The sequence below is a fragment of the Pseudochaenichthys georgianus genome, chromosome 22 (assembly GCF_902827115.2).
Source record: "Pseudochaenichthys georgianus chromosome 22, fPseGeo1.2, whole genome shotgun sequence".
Lineage (NCBI taxonomy): Eukaryota > Metazoa > Chordata > Actinopteri > Perciformes > Channichthyidae > Pseudochaenichthys > Pseudochaenichthys georgianus.
Genome location: NC_047524.1, coordinates 20,492,270 through 20,517,629, shown reverse-complemented (window position 1 = coordinate 20,517,629; position 25,360 = coordinate 20,492,270). Strand labels below are relative to the sequence as shown.

The 25,360-nt window shown below is 43.5% G+C and overlaps 1 protein-coding gene across 1 annotated transcript; it reads left to right on the top strand.

The window, feature by feature from the left end:
- The first annotated feature begins 15,623 nt into the window (after positions 1 to 15,623).
- Positions 15,624 to 24,867, top strand: pax1a (paired box 1a). The gene is made up of 7 exons (XM_034112001.1): positions 15,624 to 15,806; positions 19,790 to 19,843; positions 20,123 to 20,174; positions 21,507 to 22,136; positions 23,166 to 23,296; positions 23,785 to 23,998; positions 24,704 to 24,867. Exons 1-7 carry the CDS (start codon positions 15,624 to 15,626, stop codon positions 24,865 to 24,867), a joined length of 1,428 nt encoding a protein of 475 aa, XP_033967892.1.
- Positions 24,868 to 25,360: the final 493 nt, after the last annotated feature.

Sequence of the window (25,360 nt, the reverse complement as noted above, 5' to 3'; positions counted from 1 at the left end):
GGATCCCCCACCGAACTGCAGGGGGTTGCCAAGCTGCCACGTCAGTCTGCTGTGTTGGTTCCCCCAGAGACAGAAATGATTATCTGGACCCAGGTGCCCCAAGCAGTTGGCACCCCAGACTGCTGTGTTATGGTGGAAAATCTCCAGAATGATGACCAGGAGTGGAGGGTGGCGAGGACACTGAGCTGGGTAAGGAGTGGAAGAGTGCCGATAAGAGTGTGTAACCCCCATCCCTTCTCCATAGAGAGCCCCCAGCGTCGTGCCCTGGCTACAGTGTCCCAGGTGGATCCTCAGGCTGTGAAGACCGAGGAGGAGTTGGTGTTGACCCACACAGGGCCATCTGCGGTGGAGGTAGAGGTGAGGAGTATAAGCAGCACTCCAGTCCCGAATGTTACTGTACCTCCAGATCATCCGGCCCTGGCATTGCAAGGAGAGGACCTCAACCATAACGAGCAGCAGCGGTTAAGTGATCTACTTCAGAGGTGGACCAAGGTTTTTGCAGCCAATGAAGATGATTTTGGCCACACAAGTGCAGTCTTGCATCAGATCCCTACCGGTGATGCACCTCCAATCCGACAGAGACACAGGCCAGTTCCACCAGCACTCTATGCTGAGTTACGAGCCCTACTGGAAGGTATGTTGGAAAATGGGGTTGTAAAGGAAAGTTCCAGCACCTGTAGTGTTGGTAAGGAAAAAGGATGGATCATGGCGTTTTTGTGTAGATTACCGGAAACTTAATGCCATAACTCACAAAGATGCTTTTCCTTTGCCCAGAGTCGAAGAGTCGCTCACCCACCTCAAGGAGTCAGCTTGGTACTCCACACTGGATCTGGCTAGCGGGTACTGGCAGGTTGCGGTGGACCCCCGAGACCAGGAGAAGACCGCCTTCACAACACCAGTGGGCCTCTTTCAGTTTGAGCGGATGCCGTTTGGTCTCTGCAATGCTCCAGCCACATTCCAGCGGCTCATGCAACGCTGTTTGGGAGGGCAAGTAAATGACTTTCTATTGATATACCTGGATGATATCATTGTGTATTCTCCCTGCTTTGATAGTCATCTCAGGCACCTGGAACAAGTGTTTGAGAGACTACACCAGCACGGCCTAAAACTCCAGCCCCACAAATGTCACCTGTTCAAGAAGGAAGTGAAGTACTTGGGACATGTGGTCAGCAAGAAAGGGGTGGCCACGGACCCAGAAAAAACTGCAGCTGTGCAGGAATGGCCGGTCCCCAAGACAGTCACTCAAGTCCGTTCTTTCTTGGGCTTTGCAGGCTACTACCGCCGATTCATCCCTGCCTTTTCCCGGCTGGCAGCTCCCCTGAATGTTCTGCTTCGGGGTACGGCAGGGGTTAAATCAACAACAGTTAAGTGGTCTCAAGAGTGTCAGGGTGCATTTGAGGAACTTAAGCGAGCTCTATTACAGGCGCCTGTGTTGGCGTATGCAGATTTCAAATTACCCTTCCTGTTGTATACAGATGCCAGTTTGGATGGGCTGGGTGCAGTATTGTCACAGGTTCAGCAGGGGAGGGAACGAGTTATTGCATATGCCAGCCGTAGTCTAAGCCCTGGTGAAAAGAATGACCAGAACTATAGTTCTTTTAAGTTAGAGTTTCTGGCGCTATTTTGGGCAATCACAGAGAAGTTCAAACACTACTTGTGGGGCACAGAATTCACAGTGTTTACAGACAACAATCCCCTGGTACACCTGGGGACAGCCAAACTGGGGGCCGTGGAACAGAGGTGGGCAGCCCAGCTGGCAAACTTCACCTTTTCAGTCAAGTATCGACCCGGTGTGGAAAACCGGAATGCAGATGCCTTGTCCCGGCTCCCAGGGGAAGTAGATATCAAAGCAGTCTACAACGTGCCCGGAGCTCAGGGAGGTCTAGGAGTGAAGGGTCCACCAGCTGGACAGGACTGTGATCCAGGGTCTTGGCTGGAGCGCCAACAGGGAGACCCGGAGTTGGACAAAGTGAGACAATTGATCAACCAAGGGTTAAATGTGTCTCAGGTGCGACGGTCTGAGTTTCCCCAAGTGCACGGGTGGTTGCAGACATGGGATCGGCTGGAACTTCGTGACGGAATCTTGGGGCGCTGCATTCAGGAACCCGACACGGGCCAGCAGGCTTTCCAGTTGATTGTCCCAACCCAACATGCCCGGGAGCTGTGGGAGGATTACCACAAAGCGGCTGGACATGCCAACAGAGAAAAGGTCTTGAGTATCTTGCAGCGCAGATTTTACTGGCTGGGGATGGCTAAGGACAGTAGTATGCCCACAATGTGTGACAGGGAAGGCTGGTCCCAAGGTGAGGGCCCCTCTTCAGCCCATTGTATCCAGTTACCCATGGGAGGTTGTAGCCCTGGACTATTTATCATTGGGACGGCCAGCCGACACCCACCAGTATATCCTGGTTATGACCGACCTGTTTTCCAGGTATGCTGTGGCAGTGCCCACCAAGGACCAGACAGCCCAGACGACGGCGAGACATTTGTGGACCGCCCTCATCCAGCCTTTCGGGTGCCCAGAACGGTTCTTGACGGACCGAGGAGGTGCCTTTGAGTCTGAGGTAATGCGGCAGCTCTGTGAACTGTATGGCTGTACAAAGAGCCGCACTACCCCATACCATCCCCAGGGAAATGGGGCCTGTGAGCGTTTCAACAGAACTTTGCTGTCATTATTGGGCACACTAGGTGCAGAAGAGCAGGTACGGTGGAGGGAAAAGCTGCCAGCTTTAGTTCAAGCTTACAACAACACTGTACATTGTAGCACTAAACTGACTCCCTACTTTGTACTGTTTGGCCGTCACGCCAGACTGCCTGTTGATCTGTGTGTAGGTGTTGTCCCCCCACAGAATAAGGGAACAATTAATGGCTGGGTGAGAACACACCATCAGACACTGCTTGAAGCGTATAGCCGGGTACGAGCTCATACCAAGCAAAGGCAGAACTGGGACCAGGCACGGTATGATAAGAAGGCCCATGCTATCCCCTTGTTGCCCGGAGGGAGGGTGCTGATCAGGAACTTCAGACGGAGAGCCAGAGGCAAGTTGGAACCACATTGGGTGCCTTCTCCCTATGTTGTCTCACAGGTACGGCCTGGCCATCCAGTGTATAGCATCCGGCCCGAGGGGAAAGAAGGACCGATACGGACGATGCACCGCAACAACCTGCGTCCCTGCCCTGCAGGATTATGGACTGAGTCTCAGGTGTGTCCTCAGGAAATTGATTCCCAGCCTAACCAGCCTGTATTCTTGTTGCCTTTTGGCCCTGTAGCTAGGTGGGGCTCTCAGTCTACTCCAGTCATACTAGGCCTAGTGCCGGAGCCAGAGCAGTTTGGGGAACTAGAGCAGGTCCCAGCTCAATTGGACCCTGAGCCTCAATTGGAGGGTGGGCTTGTGCCAGGGGAAGGACAAGGCCCTGTGAGGAGGTCGCAGCGTCGAAACTTTGGGGTGCCTCCACAAAGGTACCAGGTCTAAGGGGTAGTCGGGACGACCACCAATATTGAGGGGGGGAAATGTCGCCAGTGGGGATGGGATTTTTGTATGTCATATGATGATGCATTATATTTACTGTGTGTATATGTATTTTAAGCAGAAGTGGGGGAAAATGTGTGTTTCCATTCATAAAAGGGTTAGCCTGTCAGGTGGGCGGAGTATGTGTGTTTTCGCAGCTGGTGTGAATCAGCTGGAGGAGGGCAGCGTGATTGGCTGCTGCCTGCCCAGCCTTCCAGGGAGCTACGTGGATTGGCCGGTGGGTGGTTAAAGCGAGGAGCCGGGACATTTACCGGGAGAACGGGAAAAGGTGAAGCTCCGAGGTGAAGAGGGAACGGGAAGCAAGGCTCTGGACGGATCGACGAGGAAGTGACCGTGAAGCGAAGGTCCACTGTGGAAGTACTGCTGCACTGCGATTTACTGTACGGCTGCCAGCTGCTGATCGACGGGTCGGTTGAAGGCAGATTTGCAACGCTCTCAAGCTCCTGATATTGCAACGCTCTCAAGCTCCTGATATTGCAACGCTCTCAAGTTCCTTATCATTGCAACGCCCTCAAGTTCCTGTCTTTCGCACCGCGCGCTGCTCCTATCAGGGCCAGTGCGCATCTGAGTCGGACGCGCTCCGAACTATTGGGAGACGCGCGCCAAGTCTCCAACTGCTTTCTTCCGACCAGAAACACGCTGCGCTTAAGGAAGGGTGAGAAGAGATAACTTTTAACTCCTCTCGGTCTGAGGTGTTCTTGACCGAGAGTGGACCCATAACTATTTTAATTCGGGCCATGTCTTGCTAGGCTGTCACTGCATGGTTAAATGAACAAGGAGAGTATGGGGTGCAAATAGTGCCACTTGCAGTCATTTGCTCACCAGTTCCAGTGACTGTTCCATTTTACTCCTTAGCAGCCAGTGAGTGGGAGAGCATGTTCATTGTGTGATGTGTGTAGTGCTTTCTTTAAATAGACGTGTCATGTGTGTAGTGATTCTCTAATAGAAGTGCCATGTGTTTGCGTTATTTGCATGCTTTGTGACATTTTACGTTTAGTTGTACCATTCATGGTCCCTCCGGCCAGCAGGGGGTGGGTAGAGCAGTAGCAGCCTGAATTGACGGGGTGGTATATAGGCACTGCATCACTTGGCCTTGTGATACATTTCCATGTGAGAAGCTTGGCTGATATGGTCCCTTACTATTTATTGAATTTCTAATAAAGATTATTGTGTTACCCGATATCTGCCTGCTCCTCGTGTGTGTGGGTCAATTGGGGGATTAAAAGAACTGGGTGCCAGCAAGTGGGCCATTACATAGAGGGCTCACTCGCGACATATGTACATTACAAGTCCTGCTACACAGGATCAGTGGGGCTATGTGAGATAATAGTATTGCAAGATTGTTGTTGACCCAGCCTCTTTAGAATATGTTACCATTTCTTTACACAATTATTTGGACACCTTTTTTATTACTCTTAGTGTGGTTGTCTTATTCTTAAAGTAGGCTATACATACATGCATACATACCAAAAATATGATAATTTCGGTGTGTATTTTTGTCCTACCCTTAATGTTAAAGGAAAGAAGGGAGGAACATGTTGACAATAATTTATATATCTGGCTATCTTTCTCATGTTTTTAAGGTTTCCCAAAACCAAAGAGGAGGAGGCAGTGGGAACTCGCCCTAAGAAGGGACGGTTTTGTTTCCTGTGACAGGACACTGCTCTGCAGTGAGCAGTTCAGGAGTGAGGAATTTGACCGGACAGGAGACGCAGCACTATGTTCCCCACATATGTTTATGTTTGCTCAGTCTAATAAACCCATAACATGGTTGTGAAAGAATACCAAAGCTGAGGCTGGACGATGATTGATTGTTGGTGTGCCATGTGTTCTTCTTAATAATAATAATACATTTATTTTGGAGGGCCGCCTTTCATAACACCCAAGGACACATAGGATAGTTTGTTTAAATTGTTCCCTATATTGCATAGGGGCAATATAGGGAACAATTTAAACAGTGTATTTTGTGATATATCAGCCGGGATGAGACAAGACAAACCACAAATGGACTACAGAAGGACACAAAAGGACACATGGTACAGTTTATATTATTCTTGGTCTTTTTTCAATAACATATTTCAAAGGTTCTGGATTTGTTTACAAATCTAGAAACTAAATACAAAACTAGGATGATATGAAGATCTCATGTCAAAAATAATTGTGATAAATTAGACAGAACTGGCCTGTCTGTGAGCACATTTTATGTTGGTTTGGTTCTTCTGATAAAGGTGTGAATATCTAAATAATATACCAACATATGCTATTGTCATTAGTTGTGTCCCTGTTCTTAAAGCTAAGGCATTGCTAAATTAACAACTCTTGGCTTACAGAGTGGTAACATGAGACCGATTTTTATATATAAAATATAAATGTATTTTAATTTTATAATTTATTTTAAATATTAACAATATAATAAAATAAATGGAAATATATAGGCCTACACCGGCAAATATTTAATATAAATACCGTGTGTGTGTGTATAGCTATTGCTTTATCTGATTCATATTATTTTCATATGAAAGTCCATGATTATAAGTATGCAGTATCATAACTACATCTTTGATGTTTATAAAAACCAAACCGTTTGAAAATTGGTTGAAAATTGAGCAAGCTATGGTTATTTAAATAGGAAACCATAATGTTATGAATGAGAGAACTCCCTGTAGCAAGATGGCGGCCAAGTGGCAACGTCGGTCTCCATTGGCCAGCAGCGCGGGTGAGTCATCTAGTGTTTATATATATCTATGTTCAAACATGCTGTCGACACGTAAAGCAGTGGCAACTATGCCACCATTTCAGCTGACTTTTTCTCAGAAATACTGTCACATAACATCCATATATTTCAGTGCTAGGTTGATGCTTAGCTAAGCTAACTATGAAACACTTTAACTGACAGAACTCAGGATCAACTGTGTAAGGTAGCTTCTAACTTCATGTCGAACAGTAAGTCAACATTTCCCAGAGAGCTTTCTTTGAAATTATCAGGTAACGCTAAAAAACACAACATTTACATTGTATGACAAAGTGTTTATTTAATATATCTGGCTAGCTATTGTCACAATTCACATGTTATGTCACGTTTGTAGTTTTGTCTGTGTTGGTGTTTTTCTTGTCTTTGGGTTTCCTGTCTTATTGTGTTAAGTGTTCACCCCCGTTTCCTGCCTGTCTGCTTTCTGTCTGTTTCCCTCCCTGATTACCCGATTGTGTTCACCTGTTGTCCTTGTGTTTCTCCTCCCCTGCCCGGCTGTTTCTCGTTGTCATGATTACCCCTTCTTGTATTTAGTCTTGTCTCTGTCTGTGTTCAGTGTTGGGTCATTGTTTGTTGGTGACGGAGTTCACCGGAGAGTGTTCTGTTCTGTATTTGTCATTTATCCTTGGAATAAAGGGTTTCTCAAGAGTTATCTGCATTTGGTTCCTGCTTCCTTCACTCATCCGTGACAGAATGACCCAACCAGGAATGGACCCAGCAGACAGTTTGTACGCGGTGAAGTAAAAGTTAACATGCTTGAGGAATGACTTTCGATATGCCTCCAGTACTGAAGAGAGGCAGTCAGTTATTTCTGCGGCACGCCAGGAGGTAACCTCAAGGCCCTGGTTGAGGGAGTTGCTCCCCGAGTGGGTGGAGGACTTTTTGTGCAGCTTTGAGGTCAAACCTCTTTCCCGGCCTGCTAGCTCCAGGCATGCTAGTTCCCTACCTCCCAATTCTCAACCTGACACCAGACGTCTCGGCGTGTTCCGTCTGGAGTCAACCTCTGCTTCTTCCCCAGTTCCTGCTCCTGTCCAGGAGCCGTTCTCTGGAACTCTGGCTTTTGGAGGCCCGCGGAGCCTCCAAAAGGCTCCTAAGAGAGGGAGTCGTAAGTCCAGACTAGCAGCCACGATTCCAGTCCCGGCTCCAGCAGTCACGGTTTCGGCCCCAGCAGCCACGGTTTCGGCCCCAGCAGCCATGGTTCCTGCCCCAGTGCAGGCTCCCGCAGCCATGTTTCCGGCTCCGAGTCCGCCCCACACAGTCATGATCCGGGCTCCAGAGCTGGATCATACAGCCATGTTTCCGGCTCCAGGGCCGGCCCCAGCGGCTATGGTCCCGGCTCCGGGGCCGGCCCCAGCGGCTATGGTCCCGGCTCCGAGAGCGCCCTATACGGCCGTGTTTCCGGCGTCGAAGCTGGAGCTTATAGACAGGATTCTGGCTTCAGCAGCCATGTTTCTGGCTGCTATTCCGGTCCCTGCAGCCAGGGTTTCGGCCCCAGTTCTGGTCCCAGCAGCCATGGTCCCGACCCCAGCTGCCTTGATTCCAGACCCGGATCTGGTCCCGGCTGCCACGGTCCCATCTCAAGTTCCCTCTCCAGTTCCCCCCTCGAGTCCCCTCTCGAGTCTTCCTTCATCCGTGACAGCTATAGCTACTTGCTAACGGTTTATATACTAATGAAGGGCTGGCTTATCTAAAGCCAGTTGAGTAGCACTTGAAATGTTTTTGCTCTATGAAGCCTGATGTACTTATATGATTCTGTTTTCTTCAAGTTTGTATTTTCAATCAATCAATCAATGTTTATTTATATAGCCCAATATCACAAATGTTACATTTGTCTCAGTGGTCTTCACAGTGTGTACAGAATATCTGTATGACAATATGACACCCTCTGTCCTTAGACCCTCACATCGTACAAGGAAAAACTTCCGAAGAAAACCCAGTTTAAGGGAAAAATGGGAGAAACCTCAGGGAGAGCAACAGAGGAGGGATCCCTCTCCCAGGACGGACAGACGTGCAATAGATGCCGTGTGTAAATTGAAAAGATAATACATTTGCAACATAGGTAGTCCAAATGTTTGGAAATGCATGTGTGTATAATAGGAAGATGAATCCACGAGGATATCCATCCAGGACCGATGATCCAGGACCACAGCCACGACTCGCGATCCAGGGCTCGCGATCCAGGACCGCAGGATCATCCATGACTCCGGATCCCGGCGTATATAGACACCAAAAAGAAAGAAATTTGGGGAAGCTGGGTTAATCGGAACATGAGAGTACACAGGTATAGACAGAGAGAAGGAAGAAGTAAGATGTCCCCCGACAAACTAAGCCTATATCAGCAAAACTAGGGGCTGAATCTAATCAGCCCTAACTATAAGCTTTATCAAAAAGGAAGGTCTTAAGCGCACTCTTAAAAACGGATAGGGTGTCTGCCACCCGAACACAAACTGGAAGCTGATTCCACAAATCTGGAGCTTGATAAGAAAAGGCTCTGGCTCCCATTGTACTTTTAGAGACTCTCGGAACAACCAACAAACCTGCATTCTTGGAATGCAATGCCCTAGTAGGACAGTAGGGTATAATGAGTTCTTTAAGGTAAGATGACGCCTGCCCATTAAGGGCTTTGTAGGCGAGAAGAAGAATTTTAAATGCTATCCTGTGTTCTATAGGGAGGGAGCCAGTGTAAGGCAGCCAGAACAGGAGTAATGTGGTCCCTTTTCCTAACTCTGGTTAGTTCACGAGCTGCAGCATTTTGAATCAGCTGAAGCGACTTGACTGACTTCTTGGTACTCCCTGATAATAAAGAGTTACAATAATCCAGCCTAGAAGTAACAAATGCATGGACTAGTTTCTCTGCATCGTTTTGAGGCAAGATATGCCTGATTTTTGCAATGTTATGTAAATGGAAGTAGGCGGTCCTTGAAATTGATTTTATGTGGGCGTTAAATGTTAAATCCTGATCAAATATAACACCAAGATTCCTTACAGTCTCACTGGAGGCCAAATTAATGCCATCCATAGTTAGTATATCTTTAGATAATTTGTTTCGTAGATTCTTCGGGCCAAGTACAATAACTTCAGTTTTGGTCGTGTTTAACATCAAAAAGTTTAAGGTCATCCATGTTTTTAAGTCCTTAAGGCAGTCTTGATTTTATTTAGATGATTAATTTCATCAGGCTTGATTGATAAATATAGTTGAGTATCATCCGCATAACAATGAAAGTTTACAGAATGATTCCTTATAATATTGCCTAACGGAAGCATATATAATGTGAACAAAATCGGTCCGAGCACTGAGCCCTGTGGCACTCCATGGCTAACTTTTGTTGGTCGAACGCACTTATTGTAAGTCACTTTGGATAAAAGCGTCAGCTAAATGTAATGTAATGTAATGTTTAGCTTACCCGCGCAATTCAAAGTAACGTCAACGTAGCTATAATTTATACTTTGCTTACATGTTTGCATAACTTGTACGTTTACTGACATTTACATACCTTGTTCACCTGGTTCAGGTGGTAGATCTGGGGTTGTTGTGTGAGCCACCACTTGAGAATTGCCGTCTTTTTTATTAAAAAAAATTTCCATCTTCAGAAATTTCGCGTCCACGGCTGACAAGTTTAAACACTGTCACAGAGGAGAGGTACGTACCTGTCAGCCAATAACACGTGTATTTCCATGCAACTCTCGGATTGGTCTGGTGGTGTCTTGCCTCTGTTGCATTCACTGAACACTGGAAATTACAATTCTGCCGTCCTCTAGGTAAAGTGCGGTTAATGTATTATATTATTGAGGGAGAATTTGTCCGGGGCTAAAGAAAAAACATGGCTAAAGAAAAAACATGGCTAAAGAAAAAACATGGCTAAAGCACCGCCTCTCGCGGTCATCCGGGACTCATAGAACCGTAGTTACAGTACAGATGTAACTATAGATTGTTGCTATATATATATATATATATATATATATATGATGAATTGGAAATGGGGGACCCTGATGTAAACAAGACAAAAGTCTTTCTCTGGTCTGCATCCCCTTAACAATTGTATGTTTTGAGCTGTACTGTACTGTACCCAATATACAAGCTGTTAATAAACTTTTCAATCAATCAACTCTTAATGTCTCACATGGTTTTAATTAAAAGTTGTCCTGTGTCCAAAGAGGTAAACATATATCCAATATGTCTTCAAGCTAAGGAAAAAACCGAACACATTTAAGTACTCTGAACTCTGTGTTTTAGTCTTTGCTACCCCTTTAAACACCTCATGACCACAGAGATGTATCTTCTGACAATTTCAAGGGGCCCCAACCCCTAGGACAACAACTAATGGTTTACTTGACTACAATATTTTGAGATTCTTCTATGGGCTGCGTTCAAGAAAACCATACACAACAACACAGATAGAACATCATATCTTGTAGCAGATCATATTGCTCTCAGTATCATTAAACATACAGCAACGTGTTGTCATGTGCTTTTAATTTGACCCCAGCTTACCTCGCCTGCTCTCTCACTCCCACAGCTTTCATCTCTCAATTGTTCCCACAATGCATTTTTTGCCAGCTGCTTTCTATTCACACATACCAACTTCCACATTCACAGTCATCTAACTAAAGACAGGAACAAACAACGAACAGTAAAAGTTGATAAACACGCAACTTAGTTTCACACACTCGCTCATTATTGTAAACCCAGTGACTAAGTGTGCAGGGTGAGGCAGTGCATTCATTCAGGAAAGGGCACACTAAGGAAAATGGGGAAGCTATGAGGGGCTTTTTCTTGGCCAGCAAGTCCAGGCTTGGTTGCAGGCCTGTCTGTCCCTACTCAGCGCAAACATGTCAGACTTTTCACCACCAGTATGAGTGAGCTGAGGTCCCTCATTCCTCCGCTGCAGGTTACAGAGATCTCCAGCTCGCACTCTAAGCCTGATTTGTACCCAACAGAGTTAATTTGTTAATGCTACATAATTAGCTTTTATGCTTATTCTGTACAAATATGGAAAGCTGATGAGAGACATGGAGGATTCCTGAAATGTCTACAAACTGTAAAACACACATGCATATTTGAAAAAGCTGAAAGGCAATGTGTCCAGATGTGACCGAAAAATAATCATGTGGGCTGCGTTTCTGACATCGGTGGATGCAGCTTTAACTGCTCACTTAACCAGAGCCTGGAGTCAGTTTGCACGTTTTCACTCCTGAATGTGGACTCGCACAGTGCCGCACTACAATTCACGCCGGAGAGACGTCCACTTGATGAATCCACGTGTGTCGGGACAAACAAGTCTCCATTATACAGACACTGGACCCGAGTTGTGCAGCTTTCAACAGGCTCGCCACCATGACAGACGACCACAACCAGGAATACAGGAAGTCAGCACAGCTCTCTTATGAGAAAAGTGAAAGCACTGCTCTGGCTCGAATATACTGAGAACACCCAAAACAAACCCACTTCCTGGCCCGACTGGCATCCACACCATGGTAGAAATAAGGGAATGTATTTATGAGCATCTGGCTGTGGTTCAGTGAGGTCAGTGAACTGATAGAGCACAAGGAGAGATCCCTGCTCCACTATATATTCCTGGAGACATGGCCTGTAGACTGTGTGGTGTTCTGCCTTATTAGTAAATCCATAGATTTTAGCTGTATAATTTGCTGCACCATAAATATAATAGTCTTTGTTTAAAAAGAGGCATTATTTAGTTGGCATATGTTTCGACCCAGAAGTAAGGAATTAAATCCAGTATGGCTACCAGCCCTCTCACCCTGTGCGCATATGCACACACACACACACACACACACACACACACACACACACACACACACACACACACACACACACACACACACACACACACACACACACACACACACACACACACACACACTGATTCCACCGTGTTGTGACAATGTTCAATCTGTCTTTGGGATTTATTTGTCAGGACGGCATTATGCTGGTAACATTGACTGATATCTAGCTTGGCTTTTGGAAGAAGACACACGGTTTTCATAAGCCTATTAATGTTAAAAGGAGCAACTGTCAGAAAACATACACCACCCCTATCCCTGACATAAAAAAGGCTCTTCCCAGGCCTTGATTTCTGGTTTGGCGGAAAATGATATCACACCGCCTCCAATAGAAGGCCTTGAATGTCTCCTTGCAAACTTTTCCATCATGGATCTGGCATTCTTAAGCTTAGAAACAGAGAATTACACCACAACTGCAATTCAGGACACACAGCTGGATTTACAGCTCAAGAGGGTCATTTGAGAAATTACTGCTTATTGTTATTACAGCCTTCTCACAGCTTAATCTAAGTACGGCAACTAATCAAAGGCTAATAAGTAAGACAGATAAGACACAATGAGTGAAAGGAGATGCCAAAGCCAAAAGCTATTCATGAACAGAATAATTGGGAACTGAAAAATAAAAGTTTGATGCAATTTTCCACATACAACCCAATGTTCTTGTTTTTACTCTTGGCTCATTTCCAAGTAGGGCAGGCATGAATCAGCAGCAGCCGTGGATGGAGTCTGAAGTGCTCCAAAAGTAATTAAGGTTCATATTCTTAATTGACAACAGATCCAGCCCAGCGACGTTCCAAACAACAACCAAGTATGTGAGTATTAAAAAGTTTACTGTACGTAATAATGCCCAGCTTTCTGGCTGAACACACTGCACAGACTTTGAGCGTGAGTGTTAATGATGTAGTTACAAAACAAATGAGTAGTGTTGCTCGGTCAAAGTAAACCCCATTAAAAAAAGGTTGTTTCTATTTTTAATGAGGTTTATGTAATAACTGCAGGTGTTGCTAGCTATTTTTGTCCCTCTGAAATGTTTTTAACCAACACCCATCCCAAAGAAGAACACTATTTTTTTAACATTCTTGACCTTCGGGAAATACGTTAGGAAAGTAGCATTGAAGATGTATCAACATTGTATTTGTTGGGATCATTTTGACCAGAAATACATTAGTTTGGAACTCAAAAAGAGGTTCTTATTGAACTGAAGTGTAAAACATTAAGAGATCAGTGGGCGTGTCACTCTCGACAGATTGGAAAAGAGGATGGAGCCTTCACCAAAGAGTTGGAATTCGTTAGCTTTTACGTTTTCTTATTATTAACAGATGGTCCATGATTTTTTCAAATATCTGTTATAACAGAACAAAACCTTGGAGGTAACCAAGGCGATTTGCCATCTTGTGACTGTTTTTATCTGTTGTATGCATTTTGAAATGCCCTCCCTTGAAAACAATGGTTCCACCTAAAACTGGTGGAAATGTGTTCAGATGCTTTGCCCCCAAAGAACCATTCATTAATTTGTCTCATGCATGAAAGAATAAAACATTTACATGCTTTCTGGTCCCATGTAAGTTTCAGTTTTTCAACATGCAGAACTATTCTGTTTATGACCATAGAGGGAGCTCATCATCCTTTTGTCACAGTTTGAATATCATGCAGCACTGGGGAAGACCGGCCTTGGTCATTGGTTTAAAACATGGCAATGAGTTCAGTTCAGCATAAAAGATCTGTTTATCTGAGCACAGTGAATGTAAAAAGGTAAAAAAAACAATAAGCTTACATATGATAACACCATTTATCAAGGCATGGCACACAATACTGCCTAGTCAACCCTGGTGCTTACCTTTCGACATACAGACAAGATAAAATACCACATAGGGGAAAAGTTATAATTCTTTAAAAGTAATTGAAACAATTAAGTGTGGAATCTATAAATCTGAAAAAATAAACAGCCACATTACCTAATAAATGTTCCTTTATCTGTCCCAAGCAATATAGCTATGGTCATTTTCAAATCCAATCCATCATTTTTGGGTCACCTGATCGTCATCTAGATTGAGATGGTAAATTAAAGCCATGTCTGATAAAGCACCTTGAGCTTTCATTAGGCTCCAGTCTGATAGCAGATGTTTAAATGTGTGTACTTATCACTAATATTGTGAGTCAGTTATCTTTTCCATTTCCGGAACAGATCCTAATCTTCCTGGATTTATGGTTACTGCTTATTTTTAGAGGTCATACTATCTTAATACGGTGCATCATGATAAGAAGAAACTGTTTAGTTTTACAGAATCATACTGTGTGTAATCTACCGTGTTCCGGAAGAAAAAGCTGCTGTAATTCAGAAGATTAATGTTTATATCATGACTTAATATACTAATATACACTCTGCAGTTGGTATGGAAGCTAAAACCTAATCTGGAAAAATAATATTTAGTTAGTTTGAAGAGTCATCTTCTTGGAAGAGGTCCCTGACCCTAACCCTAACCTGACGCAGAAGAGGTGGCATGATATAACTAACCCTTCTTCCCCCTAAAAAAAAATACAATTTGAAATATATCTCATCTTTCCTCTCTGTATTTGATTTTGAGGCATAAGATTAAATCTAAGATTAGGCAAAAATAAATGTGCATGAAATGTATCTCAATAAAAAGCAAACAAGCGCACAGCATGTGTGAACAATACCAGAATTCAGAATTCCAGATCTGAAACATGTTTACTCACACTGTAGTCTGGTCATATTTTGGGATGACAGTTCGTTTTTGTATTAGCAACAGAGAGAAAAATGTCCTTTGTATTTTCCTAATATGTTTCCAATAACAATGAAAACCAGATTTGCTAACCAACACACAACAAAGTTGTCGTGGAATCCCAAGGACATCCAGCAGTATAACATTACAACAAACCACTGGCGAACCGTGGCTATCACAACTGGACCTTCTGTAGACACATCCAGCCGCCGCCCCCCTCCCCCCCTCCGCGGCATTATAATGTCTGTCTTTTCACTGAATTGTCGTCTTGAAAAGGGTACTCACAACAATTCCGCAACAACTTCATCTTCACCTGTTGCACTTGTCATTTCAACGTTAAAAACAATAAAAACGGCATGAATTGCTTCGTCGCATTCGTTCTAGATCCTCTGTCTTGAGCCGGTGTGACTAAAGACCGAAGGGCGCCGGAGGGCGTCGGAGGGCGCCGGAGGGAGGGCTCGGAAGGCGCGCGCCGGAGGGAGGGCGCCGGAGGGAGGGCGCCGGAGGGAGGGCGCTGGATGGGGCTGGAGGGCGCCGGAGGAACAGGGAATCCAGTGCAGCTCAGCGAGCACTGGCGAGATGTGGTCGTCTAATGCAGCTCTAGAGATGAGACGCGCTGCATTGTTCTGTACTAATTGCAGGCGATGGATTTGTTGTTGTGGAATTCCTAATAACAGAGTGGAGCAGTAATCCATGCGCGAAGCAACAAGGGTCTGGACTGCTGCCTTGCACGCATCTCCAGTGATGTACTTTCGGATCTTTCCAATGTTCCGAAGGTGGTAACTGCAGCTTTTCACTATGCCAAATAACATCCAGCGCGCCCTCCGGCGCCCTCCGGCCTCATCCAGCGCGCCCTCCGGCCTCATCCAGCGCGCCCTCCGGCCTCATCCAGCGCGCCCTCCGGCCTCATCCAGCGAGCCCTCCGGCCTCATCCAGCGCGCCCTCCGGCGCCCTCCAGCGCGCCCTCCAGCGCGCCCTTCGGTTTTTAGTCACACCCTCTCGAGCCAGTTAACTAGCGGGCCTTCTAGAATACCCTGGAACCGAGGGAAACTCTGAAAGAATACGCCCTGGCTACAATTCAATATATGATTGGTTGATCAAACTGTACGCTCTAATTCAGTGCAACGGCCAGGGCATTCTATCAAGGATGTAGAATACCTTGGTTGAAGGATATTCTACCCAGAGACCCAGAACAAGATCTGATTGGTTGCTTTCTTTTCTAACACAAAACCACTGAAATGCGTATATATAGTGCACGGTCCGAGAAGGACAAACACATCAACGTAACACTGTAATATTACAGATCAACAACACGGATACCATTCTCATTTATTCATTTTATATACGTTTTATTTATACAATTAAATCGATTTTTTGTTTGTTTTATCTGAGTGTTCCAGGGTATTCTCTGAATACCTTGAGGGTCCTGAAACAGGATAAACCCATTTCTGATGGAGCCATACTTGTTAGGTTATGTAATGGGTACAATAAAAAACAGAAACAAATGGGCTGTCTCATTGAGACATTTTAGTGGCCTTAATATTACATTTGGGCTAAAGAAGGGGTCCACGAAGAAATGTCTTCACAAACGCTGACCAAATAGACACACCTCTAAACATTTAACAGGGGATATGTCTGCTTCTCCCCACAAAACCGTCAAAGTACATGCGTTATCCTCAGGCATCTCCCGCTATGTAACAATTAGAAGTTTGCTCAGAACATGAAGACACATGAGACGTGTTTAGTGAAGGTCACAAGCAATTACTCAGCCTGGTAAAAGCTGGCATGTTTCACATGGCACCACTGCACGCACTCATTAGGCGTATTCTGCAGCTCAGAGTGGGTCTCGTGGCTATAAAAGAACTGAGCTCAGTGCCTCCCAAGCCTCAGAACCTCACCAGCAGGAGCACAAAGAAACTACACATTGCCACCTCTGGATCAGATAGGAGTGGACAAACCTTTTTTTAGTAGAGGAGGGGGGCTACCTGACCGTGGAATCGTTTCTTTACAGGTTGGGCTTGGGTTGCTTTCAACAGAATAAACATTGATTCCCCTTCCTAATGAGCATGGGTTATTACCAATTAGTCTAAATTTGAAACTTTAAGTTAATGTATTGGGTTTAACATTACAAAAATATCACCAATATAAGACCATAGCTTCTCTAAATGTCTCTATTCGGTTTACTATTCGGATCCTTACGGAAATATAAGGAGCTGGAGGCTTTTTTCTGACCTCGTGTGCTAAATACACACAATCTGGACACTATCTAATAATTCCCTGACCACTGCGATCACTAAACTCATAAACACTAAACATAGGCACACAAAAAAGGTCTTCAGTAAAACACTAGGGTTCACCCAGTTGAAAAAACCATGACAAAAATAAATACACATTCTGTTTTTGTCGTAAATGGGGAAGACACATTTATAAGAACATGATAAGAGATACATGTAATGTCCACATTGATGCACAATTGTAATACAAATAGTTATAAACCTAATATTTTTACTTGTTGTCCTTATGCCAGGTATAGGCCTTGATTGTATTTTGTGTATACAGACAGACAGAGAGACATACAGACACACACACCACACACACACACACACACACACACACACACACACACACACACACACACACACACACACACACACACACACACACACACACACACACACACACACACACACACACACACACACACACACACACACACACACACACACACACACACACACAAACACACGCTCAGCCCAGTGACTAGAACTTTTAAATTCGCCTTAAAACTTTAAAGAAAACGCACACTTGGGGGAGTGAATCCTTTGATGACACTTAAAACCAACATCAATATTTACCGACGGGGGTCGTCGCACCTTGCGGGCGTCAGGTGTCGATCGGATTACTTAACTCGTGTCTCATCTGAAAGCAATTTGGGAGGAAATGTCTCATCAAAAACTTTGAAGACCGGCGTCTGTTTGTGGACTATTAATAATCTTGCTGAACTGAATAAACAATAACATAAAGAGAAATAATACATATATTCGGGATGATCAGGCATATTGAAACCAGTGAAAGGCCTAAACAGCGGCTGACTTACATTGAGGTATTTTAATATGCATTTACCATTTAATTAAATTAATTGAAATTCAAGATTGCCATATACAAATAATGGTGAATTGTTCTTGTATCAAAATTATTACAATGTACCAGTTGGAATTATATGATCCCTTCATTCTAAAAATCTATTTGGAAACATAGTGTCATTACATAATATGATTGATATAGAGAAACAGTAATCGATGGTATACGTGACACGATTCCATCCCTCATTTCACCAGCAAGAGTAATTCAAATAAAAACGTAAAGACATATGACTTTAAGTGAGTGATCGTAATTAATCAAAACAAACTCAATAATAAGCATTTATCTACGACAGGTTATTACTGGGAAATCAATAATGTAATACTTTTCAGCCTTTAAATATCCTTCTAACACTTCTTGTGCTGTCGTGTGCACGATGACTTTAGTTCATAAGTCCCACGAGAAGTCGTTTTAAGATAAAGATCTGTGCAGTGTTAGGTTTGTGTTTAGACCTCTGATCAAATGGCACCTCGGTGAAAAGAAAGAATTGTGTAGTTATAAAATAAGTCGGTGCATGTCATTTGGAATAATAATAACTGTTGAGTTGGCGTTAGTGTTTATACTGCAGTATTTATGTGGGCAAATATTGTATCGAAAAACTCTGAATCCTGGAAACTGTGAAGAGCCGTTTAAGATTGTTTTTGTTTTGTCACACAAGCTAACAAAGTGACGGTTAAAGAGTTGCACCTGATAACAATTAAGACTGGTGCAGCGTGTAATGTTTACGGAGATGATTTTATCAAACGTTATTATATATTAATCTCGTTTTTCACTAGATATATTTACATTTTAAAAAGAAAATGCCAGGGTCAGGGTCAGGCCACCAGTATCGCATTGGCTTTACTTATACGGATCTCTGCTGTTTATCTAATACCTATTTAAACTGTAGAAAACCCATTCTGCTGCCGCGCACATTTTGGCTTTTAATATATTCTAAACTGTCTGAACTTTAGCGATAAACTTATATTTCATTAGTAAGAATACGTTTAGAGACTGTGTGCATTTGAATATATCATCCATCTAGTAAAGGAGAAGATGATACAAAACAAAAATAAAACTAATGCAAATTCAATAGGTAGCCTATATATATAGCGAGACGTTTCAGTGTTGCATGAATTGTTAGTTTCCAGAATGTTTAAACTATTTCAGGTCTAAAAACAGAAATATCGTTCGTTAAGTGCAATTACATTACATCTGAAAATGGTTACAGCCAACAATAAATTATAACGACCAACCAAAGCATGTTAAGATGAACTATTGCATGTTTAACAGTTAGGGGTACAATACATGACGTATTTGATAACGTTTCTGAGTTAATAAAGCAGACTCGTTGAGAAAAACTATAAAACAAAAAGATAAATTTAAGCGAAAATTCACCACCTTCTCGATATATTGATGTCAATTTTAAATGCAAGTGGGAAAGGTACTTTGTTTTCTAGTGACATTTTCAGAGATACTTTTACCTTCCCCGAGAAGTCCTACATTTCAAAAAGGTTGTGTGTGCTGAGAGAAGCCTGCAGTTCCTCTGGTGTCCAGATGAGGGGGGTCCTGCCAGCTAAGGGAGAGACAGAACAATGTGCAGTGAGTCAGACAGCAGTGGCACTGACATCTTAAATATCACTTGTTTCCACAATTATTCATACTCAGCATCAGCAAAATATGAAGTTACATCCATTTAGCCACCACAACCCTGCAATGTGCATGCAAATACAGCATATACATATGAAATATATGAATGCTATCCAGACATCAATAGCAAATTGAGGCGATCTTCTTCAGCTTCTCTGACCAGACCTGATGCTTTCCATGTGTCCTACTCCCAGATCTGGATGGTGAAGTGGCCAGGAGACACAGAGGAGAGGGTGGAGGTGGAGGTGGTGAGGGATAAGGACACTGAACCTTGTTACCATTGGGTCGACTGTTAAGTTTTACAAGTAACGTTTTGCGAGCATATAAACGATACCTTCTAAACGTGCACAGGAAATTCCGAAAACATGCTGTGATAATGCATGTCTCTGGCATCCAGTCGATATGCCATAGTCTGGGCTCTACAGAGGTATCGATTACATGAGCCCCTCCATGTTTGATGCTCTAACACTGCCTTATAAAAACTTTAGTGAGCAACTTTCCACTTTGCTCTCAAACTACTCCTTCAGCTTCAACACAGTTCAACTATGGAAGACAATGCAGACAAAAAGAGTATGTTCGGTACAATTATTTAAATAGAATAGCTAATCAGATATTTGCACATCCCATCGACAGGTGGATACTTTCAGGTGATGCTACTTTTATAATCAAACCGATGCACTAAAACATGTGTTTCCAATATAAAACGCTAACAATTCCAGGAAGTGTTCCCGTCCACTGTCATCCAAGTGCAAAACTATGGTGTATAAGTCCTCACCAGAAGGCTGCATGTTGGATGGAACGTTTCCCTTTCTGTTACTTCCCTTGTGCAAAAATATTCAAGGAGGCTGCACTGCTCCGATCGGGTGGAGTTTGCATTGGCTGACAGCGTTCCCAGCTCGGGACGAACCAATGAAAGCAGAGCAGAGGCTCGGCGTATAACAGCGAAGATTGACGTGGAGGACGCGTCAAATTAATTTCAGCAAACGACGGACTCCCCGGGATAACTCCAATTTGCTTTTATCGGATGAAGATCACTTCGGTGCCATTCTACCTTGCGGTCACTTGTTTCCAAAAAAAGAAGAAGGGGGCGCGCTGCACTCGGAGGAGATTTTAAAGAGGTCTATTTTTCCTCTTGTGGGGCTCATTCCTCCCGTTCCCCTTCCTTCTCTTGCCTTCTCCCGGACGCATTCAGCCATTTGAAGGGGCACCTATATTCCCGTATAGGCAAATGGGTAAGCCCGCGTTACCATCTGCATGCTTTACTGGCAGAGAGCTTATGGAAGCGTATCCACACTCACCACGCCTGCGTAAAGACAGAAATGTTCTTCAACTGCAGATAATTAGCAAATCAAGATTGTCTTTTTTTTGCACGAGAACTTGTCAAGTTTACTCCATGGTGGATTTGTCCGGCTCTATTCAGCAGGCATTGTTTAAAGCTTTAAATCTTTAAATGGAACCACACCGCCAATTATCCCATGGAGTGAGTCTTTGAAGAGCTCTCGAGTGTCAAATCCTCAACTTCGCCATTTTATGTTGTATTTTTTGTTGTGTATGCAGGGCTGGCGGAGAGAAATATGAGTCAAATTGTTGAAAAAAAAAAACGTTTATAAAGTTGCAAAATAGCCTTTGAGGTTAGCTGTCTGTGTAGGCTGACACATGTTATGGGATAGAACTCTGTAACCTCAATTTGTGGTGAAAATTACAGGAGCTGTATGGCCTGTGTCCGCAGCCTGAACATTGTGTCTTTTAACAATAAATACATATAATTATTCCAATAAATTATATTTTGTGGCAGAGGAAGTGCATCAAAATGACAACATTATAATAGTACATTGTAACATGTCAGAAATGCATGTGTACTCACTTCATGCAGAGTAAATATATGTCTTTTGTGCCTTCATTCTCCTGCAGAGCAAAACTATGGAGAGGTGAACCAGCTCGGCGGTGTGTTCGTCAATGGGCGACCCCTGCCCAATGCCATACGGCTAAGAATAGTGGAGTTGGCCCAGCTGGGGATAAGACCCTGCGATATAAGCCGGCAACTCCGAGTCTCCCACGGCTGCGTGAGCAAGATTCTGGCGAGGTACAACGAGACGGGTTCCATCTTACCCGGTGCCATCGGTGGAAGCAAACCGAGAGTCACGACGCCGAACGTGGTGAAAAATATCAGGGATTACAAACAAGGAGACCCCGGGATCTTTGCATGGGAGATCCGGGACAGGCTTTTGGCAGATGGAGTTTGTGACAAGTACAATGTCCCGTCGGTTAGCTCGATCAGCAGGATTTTACGCAACAAGATTGGAAATCTCTCCCAGCCCAACCAGTATGAGAGCAGTAAACAAGGCTCCGCGCAGGCCGGGCTCTCCTACAACCACATTTATCCGTATTCCTACCCCAACGCCATGTCGCCCACTAGCGCTAAAATGGGCAACCATCCTGGAGTACCGATGACGGCTGGACATATGAGCATATCCCGGGCCTGGCCCTCCGCACACACCGTCAGCAACATCCTCGGTATACGAGCCTTTATGGATTCTTCAGGTGAGGAAAACAATCATTGTATGCCCTTTGAGAAAGGCCTCTGTGTTTTCACACCACAGCTTTAATAAACCCGAACAGCTGGTTATTGTTGTGTTCTCCAGCATGATGAATTGCAACATTACTCTGCACAACTTGTTCTGGAAACTGGCAGGGCAATGTGTCCATTACAAGTGACACAGGCCTCCGTTTCATCATTCAGCCAGAAAGCAGTAAGGCCACTCACAATAGGCCTTTTCATGGGATGATGCATTTGCAAACACCTTGCTCACCTGCTTTATCCCCACTAATCCCTCAAGTAGTCATTACTGCCATTTCTCTTTGCCTTTCTGGTCCTTCAGTCATTGTTAGTGTTGAGTCACCTGGCCCAGTGTTTTTTTTACAACGATATCCAAAATTAACTTAGACACATTTTCTATAAATGTTGCCTTTTTTTTGCCTTTTTTTATTGAAACAGCTCGACGACATAATTGTATTTGTAAGACAATGTTACGTGATGCAATATAGGGCTTTATTGACAAGACAGTATACAAAATTGTTAACATATATTATTAAATTAGTATACACATATACACATATTTATAATAATATATATATATAATATGCATTTGTTGTTTCCCCTCGTTTTTCTGTGTGTTTTGTTTTTTATTTTATTTTTTTCACTCAATAGACTCACATATTGCATCACACCTTTTTATAAACAATTACGGACTTTACTATAATGATAATTTCATGATGTCATTGTTTAAATAACTCTCAATTATATTATTTTTGATAAGCCTGCTGTTTTGAAAATGAAATACATTTTAAAGCCCAATTTCTTTTGTCAAATGTATTATAGGCGAAACAGAAAAAAAGACAAAGCCTATATGACATTCATGTAACTAAATAAAAAAATAACTTACGTGTAAAGAATTACACATTGATAATTTAATTTGCTTAACACATTATAAAGGAATGGAACCGCACTTTTTTGTAGCATTTTTTTTACCTTTAAACATTTTTGACATGCACTGACTGTTTCTAATTCAGCCCTTGCTGGGACGGACGGATATGCACAGAAAATGGAGGACTGGAGCTGCGTCAACAGAGCAGCTTTCCCCGCTCACTCTGTCAACGGGATTGACAAAACAGCCATTGACACTGACATAAAATACGCTCAGGTAATATTCATGTGTACATAATGTAACGTGTATACATCAAGTGTGTAGGCTACTCTGTATTAATATCGCCATAGTATTTTCTTAAAAGGAATGATTCTAATTGTTTAGTGCCACAATGAGCAGGTAGCCTTTAGTAAAGTAGTGCTCTCGCTCCAAAGGCCTGTGGCATGGATGTGAACAGTTGTCATATCAGGGACCCTGAACAGAGTCATGTAAGGCCACAGAGGGCTCTGCTTAATCAGATTGTACCCTTGAGACTCCGCAGACTATTATTACTGTTGATTAAGTGTGATGTTTTAGGAATGAGACGGACTGACATCTGTGTATACTCCAATTAGTTTTAATGCTGAATGTGGTGTATTTTCTCCCGTCTTCCTTTAAACCACTCAGTGTTAGAGAAGCTGGAGGCCACATGTCACTGTCACATTCTATTAGAACGTTTTCCAGGGTTTTGCTGATTTTGTCCGTGTCTTATCTGTTTTCTGCAGCCTTCCTCCGCACTGTCCGGTTATGTCTCCGCGTGTGCGTACTCTCCCTCCAACCAGTACGGGGTGTACAGCGGGGCAGCAGGCGGATACGTGGCCCCGGGACACCACCACTGGCAGTCGCAGAGCCCGGCCCTGTCGCACCCAGGCGGCGGGATGGGCATGCACGCGGGGGAGATCCACTCACCGATGAACTTCAAGCACCAGGCCCGAGAAGGTATAGGGACCACGATTTAATTTGGTAACTGGTGACAGATGTGTCCAATCCTTTAAAACAAGACATGAACACTGCGGTGATGTTGCTTTAAATTACCCTATATTTGGTGTATAACATATATTTTCCCGATATTTATTCCAATAATCCAATGAAGTGTCTAAAACACCCAGCAAAAGTTCCCCAAACTATTTGTGTTGATTGTTTTTCGTTACCAACAGTCAAATCAATTTGTATGTCATTTGTTTTTGATATTTTAATATTCTTAAGATATTCTCACATTTGTAAAATATAAAACAGAGTGTTAGACTATTTACTTCGATCAATTAATTATGACAACTTTTGGCAATCCCTTTTTATCAAGTTATTCCCGCAGCTTCTCTCCCTCTCTTCGTGCCTTTTGCACGCACACGCTCTCGCAATAAGCAACGACCGCAACGAGTGTAAACATTTACCAAACCCCAAATGAAGCCTAATTATATGTCAGTTATTAAATATTGACCTACCAGACTTGGCATGCGAGGTGGTCTGGGAAAAGGTTTACGCATTATACATAGAATGGAAGAGAAGCCTTTTTGAGACTGCTTGTTAATAATTACGTTTTTTCTGTTAGAGCGGAGCTTAACTTTCTAGAACTTGTAGGAAAATTAATCTGCTTCTATCTATGGGAGTGAACACAGATTGTAATGTCTTATTTGGGTTTTGCAGGAGACAGAAAACAGCCCACTCCCCTGAGCAAGCAGCAGCAGCAGCAACAACAGCAGCAACAACAGCAGCAACAGCAGCAGCTGCAGCAGCAGCAACAGCAGCAGCAGCAACACGAAGACTTGAACACTGTGCATGGACTCAGTCTCCCTACCTCATCATCATAACCGAGATCTATACCACCTTAATAACGAGACAGAATTAAACTGAACTAATTTCAACAAATCCAACAGTAAGTCTGAACACTAACGGCTTGTTTCCCGAGTGTTTGCAGTTTAGTCAAACACAGGCCCATTCACGTTCATTGTGGGGGCAGTGACCGACTTTCCTCGCTACATGAATGTAAGCTGTTTCTTCTTTTGAACACTTCATGAATCATATTGCTATTCTCTCATGGAGACTGCAGGATCTTTTTTGTTTGTTGGAGAATACATTTGTTATTCCAACCTGTCATTGATGTTTTATTATAAAAACCAAGGGCTATTCTGTAATCTGTCGTATATAATATTATCTTAATTTGTGACCATGATCTCGATGCTATCAGTGACGATGTGAACAAAGAGATAAATTGTCTAAATGTAAAATATTTGCCAAAGCTTTAATTATATATTTTTATAATTTCCTTGTAAATATTAACTAAATAAAGGCTTTCTTAAATGC